The 8718-nt window shown below is 37.1% G+C and overlaps 1 protein-coding gene across 1 annotated transcript; it reads left to right on the top strand.

Annotated features, from left to right (window-relative positions):
- Positions 1 to 2231: 2231 nt before the first annotated feature.
- Positions 2232 to 6499, top strand: LOC111723389 (protein FAM214A-like). Its single transcript, XM_023509973.1, has 2 exons — positions 2232 to 2448; positions 5502 to 6499. Exons 1-2 carry the CDS (start codon positions 2282 to 2284, stop codon positions 5653 to 5655), a joined length of 321 nt encoding a protein of 106 aa, XP_023365741.1. The 5' UTR covers positions 2232 to 2281; the 3' UTR covers positions 5656 to 6499.
- The last annotated feature ends 2219 nt before the right edge of the window (positions 6500 to 8718 follow it).

The raw sequence follows: 8718 nt of genomic DNA, 5'->3' as shown, positions 1-8718 counted from the left end.
CAACCAGATTGAGATTGACTGTTTTCAAAGGGGATCCCAAATGTTAGTATTGCTTTGGTAGGAAAATTTGGGCACCAACATTATATTATCCCTACTGTAATAATTTCTAAAATTGATCTAATGAGACAGTTATATAAAGCAGATAGATAGTCTGACCAGTGCCTGGGCAGAGAAGAGATCAATCCTTTTGGTCTCTAGGCATTGCTCATTTTGGCCAGGAGAACCCTTCTAACCCATAGCAGTGCTTTGTCATCCCTGGTCGAGGGTTAACAGAAGAATAATTTGATATCAAAATTAGTTTGCGGGCTCGGCACCTGTGGCTCAAGTGGCTAAGGCACCAGCCACATACACTTGAGCTTGCGGGTTCAAATCCAGCCCGGGCCTGCCAAACAACGACAGCTACAACCAAAAAATAGCTGGGCGTTGTGACGGGCTCCTGTATTCCCAGCTACTTGGGAGGCAGAGGCAGGAGAATTGCTTGAGCCCAGGAGTTGGAGGTTGCTGTGAGCTGTAATGCCCTGACACTCTACCCAGGACAACAGCTTGAGGCTCTGTCTCAAAAAAAAAAAATTTGCAATTGGGTTCATCTCCAAGTGTGACCCAGGATAATCCTGCAAGCCCTCAAGTCTATAGAGTTTGTAGGCTGAAAAAGTCCAGCTGAGTCTATTCCTCACCTTTAGGATCTGGTCTAATCTAATCAGCCTTTTTATGAGCTTTGGGCCTTAATGTCTTTAGTGCTTTGTCAGATCACTTGTACTCATCATTATTGTTCCAATATTGCAAAGTCTGTACATTCATTTATTTCATATCGTAACAGAAGTAAAACATAGTACTATGCAATATGTTGTGTAGATATAAATTTTACTAAGGAATAATTATTGCATATGAAGGTATGATTTTCATGACAAACAGATTACATAAACTAAAGGAGTGATATTGTTCTATTCTTTTGCCCCTGGCTATGTAGCTCATGAGATACTGTGGGCCACTGGAAAGTAGGCTGTCAGTTGTCATAAAAAATGAGGCACAAACCCAGAGGCAGCACCTTCAACTGTTGTTTGAAGACTGCCAGCTTTTAGTGGTTGATTTTAAATATGAAATTTTAAAATGTCTTTCATTCCTTATGTAATTTAACTTTGTACAAACATGGTTTGACCTGGCTTGTTAATTGTTGTGGTTGTTGAATGTATTTTCCTTAATCTTAAGACTCACTCAATTTCAAAAATTGGATCATAATATTGATATATTTCTCATTTTGATTCAGTGAGTGATGTCCAGTGCCACGGATGAGCTTCTGAAAGCATGGGCACCAAGTTACCTATTGATGTGTTGGTAATTTGGTTAAAGTCAGATCAGCACCTTGGGGTCTTGTTTAATAATTAGTACTTTTAAAAATAATACAATTATTTATGGCCAAGTACCCATTGAATTCAATTCAGTCTTCAATAACAATATCTATTTTGGTATTATAACAGTGGTTCTCAATCTTCCTAATGCCGTGGCCCTTTCATACAGTTCCTGGGGGTCTCGACCCACAGGTTGAGAACTGCTGGTATAAGGATGTTAATGATTAAAAAGCCTACTGTTGCTACAGATTTTGAAATGATTTCAAGTGTAAGAAAATGAAGTATTATTTAACCTACTTTTTGGATCTAATAATAATAAGCTTTATTTTCTAAACTTGGAAGAGTTTTCAAATAGAAAAATTCTTTTTTGAACACCTATTTATAATCTTACAATAACTATATGTACCTAAAACACCAAAATTCCAGTTTTGCTGTGCTTGTATTTTTATTTTAAAAATTCTGCTCATTTACTATTAAAATGTGAGAAAAAATATTCTGTTTTGATAATTTTTCAATGATTAGCAAAGCTAATGTTTAAAATAATTGAACTGGAACATTTTAACCTAATAAGAGTGTATTTTTCTTAAGCTAGTGGAACTATTTCTTAAAATCTGAACAAAAAGTAAAAGTGATACATGTCTATTAATATGAAATTTGTGACTAAAGATTTTGATTCATTACAGGATTTTATGTTACTGTCAAAAAATAAAGTTGAACCTTTTAAAAAATACTGAGTATTATTTTGTAAGCTTCTGAAATTTGATTAGCTGTAGTCCCTGAAACTAAATTATATCCAGTGGGATTACCTTATTAAATGGCCTTTTAAATTATTGCTATAATCATTTTGAATCATATCAACAAATCGTGATTTTTAAAGAATAATTTCTATATTGTTTCTTCAGACCTTATTTAATCCAAATAAGACTGTGGTGAAGATGTTTGTTGTGATATATGACTTACGAGATATGCCAGCCAATCACCAGACATTCCTACGACAGAGAACTTTTTCTGTACCTGTTAAACAAGAAATGAAGAGAAGTGTTAATAAAGAGAACATCCGACATACAGAAGAACGGTTATTACGCTACCTCATACATCTGAGGTAACGTTTCAAATGAGTATGAAAAAATGTTGCTTTTTTTATGTCTAAACAATTGTCAATGTATCTAGGGCAGTGAGACACATTTTCCAAACAATTGCTGTTCAGTAAAAATATAATATGAGCCATATACAGTTCTATATGTTTCAGTAGCCATACTAAAAAAGTAATAAGCAGTTAAGATTAATATCTATTTAACCCAGCCTATCCAAATGTTATCATTTTGAACATGTAATCCGTATAAAAATTATCAATGAGATAGTCTTGTTTATACTGAATCTTTGAAATCAAGTATGTATTTTACATTTAGATAGCACAACTTTATTAGAACTAACCACATTTTAAGCACTTAATAGTCACATGTGGCTAGCAGCTACTATATTAGAAGAGAAAGTTCATAAATTTTATTTGTTCAACCAATATTTATGTGCCAGTCATGCTTCTATACACTAGGAAACAAGAGTGACAAAATTTCTTTTCTCATGGACCTTATATTCTAGTGCTTCCAGCAGAAATACCTTTTCTTCTAACTTTTAATCCCAGCTTATAATTCTAGGTTGGGAGAAGCATTTGTTTGCCTTTATGGTCCAAGTTGCTAGCATCCCAGGGTAAGATTTTGAACCCCAGCAGTCCTAGTTTAGCTCTCTGGATCAATGAGCAAATTAATTGGTTAATAGAAGGCTCAGTAGCCTTTTGCCTATAACTCTCTTTGTAATCATTTTCTGATCCCTTACATTAAAAAGTCCTCAATGCCATCAGTGATATTCATCTTTGACTAACTGGTATAGTAAGGAGTGCTCTTCATTCTTTAGGTGTCCTCTTTCATCCAGAGTCAAGCAGAGAACTTTGTTAAACTGTTATTGATGGAGACACCAGCTATCTTTCAGCCTTTTTTTTTCCCTTGAGACAGAGTGTCTTTATGTCACCCTCAGTAGAGTGCAATGGCATTACAGCTGACAGCCACTTCAAATTCTTGGGCTTAAGCAATTAATTCTCTTGCCTCAGCCTCCCAAGGAGCCGGGACTACAGGCCCCTGCCACAACGTCCAGCTATTTTTTTTGCTGTAGTTGTCATTGCTGTTTAGCTGGCCCGGGCTGGGTTTGAATCTGCCAGCCCTGGTGCATGAGGCCAGCGCCATAGCACTGTGCTACAGGGGCCTATCTTTTAGTCTTATAGTGACAATCTAGTCTGATAAGGAGTGAACTGTATAGTCAAGTCCATGTGTGAAAAAATGTATTAAGTTAATTGTTGCCTCAAAGCATTGTCTTATTGGATCTCTTCATCTTGGTCTCTTGACTGTTCTGCGTCCGAAACATATGTTCAGCCAGCACAGTGTATTTAAACCCAACTTGACACTGCCTGACATGAGCCTTCATGGGAAATTTTACACAGATTGTGGGAATGAAAAATATACTACAGACAGGCTTAGAAAACTTTTAAAAAGAGAAATGATGGCTTGGCGCTTATAGCTTAAGCAGTTAGGGCGCCAGCCACATACATTGGAGCTGGCAGGTTTGAATCCAGCCTGGGCCTGCCAAACAACAATGACAACTACAACCAAAAAATAGCCAGGCATTGTGGCAGGCACCTATAGTCCTAGCTATTTGGGAGGCTGAGGCAAGAGAATCGCTCAAGTCCAAGAGTTGGAGATTGCTGTGAGCTGTGATGCCAGAGTACTCTACCCAGGGTTACAGCTTGAGGCTCTGTCTCAAAAAAAGAGAAATGATATGAAATAGTAGACTATAAGAATACCTCCCAGCCCAACTAAGAAAAATGTTCAACTTTATTTTTTTCACGTATGGACTTGAGTATACATCTCACTCCTTATTCTCTGGTTAAACCTCCATTTGGTACCATTCCTCTAGAAGTTAACAGCCATAGCCATATGTGACCAATGTTGGCCAGAGTAAAAGTAAACTACCTCAGCTTTTATAATCCAGTCCCCACAAAATGACTCGGTAATTTAAATGCTTTAAAGAAAACTATTTGGAGAAAATGGTATATTTAACAAAGAATGTCTTCCTTCAAATTGAGAAGGTGAAGAACTAGAGAGGAAAGGGAAAAGTGAGTCAGTCTGAGTTCTGCTTTAACATTTAGCACTGACTCCCAGACCTTTCAACTAGTTTAGGAGTAAAATCCACCAACCCAGATAGTATTTATGCTACCATGAGGGAAAAACAAAGAGAAATTAGCACTGCTGGGTGTTTGTCAGTGTGCTGGGTAGGTTTATGAGATTAAATACTCCAGCCATCTGCCCTGTGTTGTAGATATTAGCAAGATATAGAAACAGTTTCATATGCAGGGAGGTTTAAAAATTTTTTTTAATTTTATTTATTTTTTATTTTATAGTTAATTTTTTCAGAATATTGGGAGGCATACATTTTGTTTACATACATTTTTGTACAGGTTGAATCAAAGCTATATGTGTAAAGTGTGTTCTTCACCCAATTAGTGTACATTGTACCAAATAGCTATGAATTTACCCATCTTTTCCTTCCCCTCCCCCAAGCTTGATTTTCTTTTTTTCTTTTTTTTTTTTTTTTGTTTGAGACAGAGGCTCAAGCTGTTGCCCTCAGTAGAGTGCTGTGGTATTATAGCTCACAGCAACTTCCATGTGCTATGGAGTCAAGGAAGAAAGGAAAGATTGTATTTGAAACTCACATTGACTGGAAGAAGCATCTCAGGCCTTGTTAGAGGGGAAAGGTAGAGTGTTTGGGGAAAAGTAAGGGAGATGTAGTTAAATTGCCACATGATTTGGCAATTTAAGACCTAAAATATCATGTTAAAGACTAAGTGTTGGGCAGCACCTGTGGCTCAAAGGAGTAGGGCGCCGGCCCCATATGCTAGAGGTGGCGGGTTCAAACCCAGCCCCGGCCAAAAAAATAATAATAATAAAGCCCACTAAACTGACTTCCTTTTAAAAAAAGAAAAAAAGACTAAGTGTTAACCTAATATCATAGCAAGATTAATTGTTCTTGTTTTCTAATTTTAAGTAATCACATTTGTTTTGCTTAAAGACTTAGTCTCTGAGATGATTCATCTTTTTATTTGTTTAGGTTCCAGAGTTCCAAATCTGGAAAGATCTACCTCCACAGAGATGTACGACTCCTGTTCTCTAGAAAGTCCATGGAGGTCGATAGCGGTGCTGCATATGAACTCAAATCTTACACTGAATCACCAACAAACCCTCAGTTTTCACCAAGATGTTGACATTTAGGAGTGACAATTTAAAGTGTTTGCTCAGTCCTCAAGTTTGCAAGTAAAACTTAGCATAGAAGAGAATGTACCAAATTAACAATCAGGAGAGTGGATCTACTCCTGTTATGCTGGACCAGTTTTTATTAAAGGATTCCTGAAATGAGATCCACATATTCCAAGTAGACTGGAAATACTCATGTCCTAATCCTTTTTATACTGTTGAAACCACTTCATTGGACATGTTGCAATAGCAAAACCCCCAGTTAGATTAGTGTTTACATGTTTTATTTCTCAGTTATTTAATATTTAATGTTTTCCTTAATACTCAAGTGATGTTTGTCTGTAGTGTTCTAATGTAGCACAGATCCTATGTAAAATCATACTATGTATTTTTGACATTAATGTTGAAATCTGAAATATATGCACAAGTCTTTAATTTTGTGTGATGTGTTTTAAGTGCTGTTCATTTAAGTTATTGAAAATGAGTATGAAATGTTGAGCTTCTTTAAAATTAATGCACTATGCAAGCATGTATATTTTTTAATATCTCTCAAGATTAGTTTTTACAGTACCCCATCCAGGTTGCTATCTCACATAGTAGTCCTTTAATATGTTGTATTAGCAGTGCAATGTGGACTAAACTGCTTCACATTCCGCTTGCAAGTTCAGATCATCATGCCCATTTGTATTCCTTCTAGGATTCCCTATCCCCAAAACAGTTCTATTTTTCCTTAATCACGACTATAGAGGCTTTACATTAAATTGCTGTCTTATGCTAGTTAACTTTCTCAAATTGTTAAAAGAGTATGTACTTTGAAAACAAATTAGTATTTATATTGTAAATACATGCAAAAAACTAAAAAAAAAGTGTATTTGGCTTTTATTTTTAGATGAGACTTTTATGTGATTGGGGGAGTTAACCATTAGGCCATTTCATTACTCTACAGCTGCCGAGGAGGAGGAAGATATGTTGACCCTGTCCCAATTTGCCACTTCTTTGTTCAGGGTTGCGATGAACACCATGTGGCAAATGGAAACATTACCAAGCAAGAGAGCTTGAGTGAATGCATCAAAAATCATCTGTCTAAAACTCTTGAAAAGAACAGGGTGATTTTATATGTTCACGTTGAGACAACAGGCAATAACAGATTAGATAACAAGGCAAAAATACTCAGACTCCCAGTAGAAATCTGTGACTGCAGGTTATAAAATACCTCTCATGCAGGCTAGCCCTAGGTGACCTACGAGTCTAGATCCACATAAATAGTCTGGTATCAGCAGAGGGTCAAGTCTGGGTTCCAGCTATTGAATAGACTGCTTAAGAGAATTTGGCTAGGTGATAATTGTGTGGCTACAGGCTGTTGAGTGGCAAGCAGAACCCTAAATTTCCTTTAAAATACCAATTACAGGAGGAAAAAGAGGTTATATATGTTCCATAAAAGTAAAACAAAAAAAATTTCTAGTGGTATAAATTAAAAGATTTGGCTCAGTGCCTGTAGCACAGTGGTTAATGGCGCCAGCCACATGCCACGAAGGCTGGCAGATTCAAACCTGGCCTGGCCAGCTAAACAACAATGATAACTGCAACAAAAAAATAGCTGGGCATTGTGTCAGGCCCCTGTAATCCCAGCTACTTGGGAGGCTGAGGCAAGAGAATTGCTTAAGCCCAAGAGTTGGAGGTGGCTGTGATGCCACAGCATTCTACTAAGGGCGACACAGGTTGCTGTGAACTGTGATGTCACAGTACTCTAGGGATGGTGACATTGTGAGACTCTGTCTAAAAAAAAAAAAAATGTATGAAGATTTATTGTCGGCTCGGTGCGTATAGCACAGTGGTTACGGCCCCAGCCACATATACCTAGGGTGGCTGGTTCGAACCTGGCCTGGGCCAGCTAAACAATTGCAACAAAAACAAACAAACAAAAAGATTTATTGTTACTCTTTAGACCCTGTGTAAAACATGGGACAAAGACCCAAGCCTTGGTTGCAATAAGTATTCCAGTACATTTGGCAAAAGTCAGTTTTGAAAATTTTATATAAAACTTGGAAAATAGAAATTTTTTTAATTAGACAGTGTTATTGTTTCTATGACCTATCCAGTAAAGTTTGCCCCAAATTATGTGTATATTATGTGCAAGTATCATTTTGCAAGGATACCATGCTACAGTATTTTCAGAATTCTTTCTAATACTTCTGGAGCATTTTTAAAGGATATTTGAAGAACTTTACTAAAGCATCTGAGTGTATCTTATGCCTCCCTGGCAAGTTTGTGCAGAGAAAGCATGTGCTGACATTTTGTCCCTCTACTTCATAGTCTTTTTTGCCTATGTTTTTTCTTCTGTGAGATATAGTCACTTTGCATCTATCTGCTCTCACTTGCACTGGCATTATCTCTGTCATGCTGGTTCTTTTTCTACCCTTCTTCAGATACAGGCCAAGACTTCACCATATTGTCTATCTCTGTATTCAAAGATTATGACACTAGATTATGTAACAGTTGAGTATTGTCATGCAGGAAGAATACCAGCAGACCACCAACGTTCTTAGCTATCATACATAGTAGAGATCTCACTGCTGGCTTACTTGGCAGGTTTATAGAGTAATAAAATGTGTCATAACTGCTAACTCTCTTTCATAAGTAATTATAGGTCATTACCTACAAAAAGTCTTCGGAATTTTATCTGATGAGAATGCTAAAATCTGTTATGAGAATGAAAAAATAAGTGATGAAGATTTGCTGGAAGGTGCCCAACAGAAGGTTCTTCCCTCTTTCTATTTCCCCCCAACCAGATCTCTGTCATTCCTTGAGGGTTAAAGAAGGGGAAAATTTTTCCTTCAAAGACTTTATCTTTGGAATTTTGACTTTTGCCTAATTAATCTTGTGAATGAAACAGTGTAAACAGTGTCCCCTCCCTCAATTTTGCTATTGCAGCTATCACGTTACAGGGGTGGTTGCTGTTGAAAATTTAGTGTATGGGGTGGTGCCTGTGGCTCAGTAAGTAGGGCGCCAGCCCCATATACCAAGGGTGGCGGGTTTGAACCCAGCCCCAGCCAAACTGCAAATATATATATAGC

This window comes from Otolemur garnettii, unplaced genomic scaffold (assembly GCF_000181295.1).
Source record: "Otolemur garnettii isolate 467f Iridium unplaced genomic scaffold, OtoGar3 scaffold00011, whole genome shotgun sequence".
In the NCBI taxonomy this organism is placed as follows: domain Eukaryota; kingdom Metazoa; phylum Chordata; class Mammalia; order Primates; family Galagidae; genus Otolemur; species Otolemur garnettii.
The sequence above is the reverse complement of the archived record's forward strand: the minus strand, read 5'-3'. Positions and strand labels throughout refer to the sequence as shown.

Excerpts from the sequence above, each read along its gene's own strand:
- LOC111723389 (XM_023509973.1), top strand. The coding sequence starts at position 2,282 with ATGTTTGTTGTGATATATGACTTACGAGATATGCCAGCCAATCACCAG. Across the intron at positions 2,449-5,501 it reads CGCTACCTCATACATCTGAG|GTTCCAGAGTTCCAAATCTG; the intron begins GTAACGTTTCAA and ends TTATTTGTTTAG.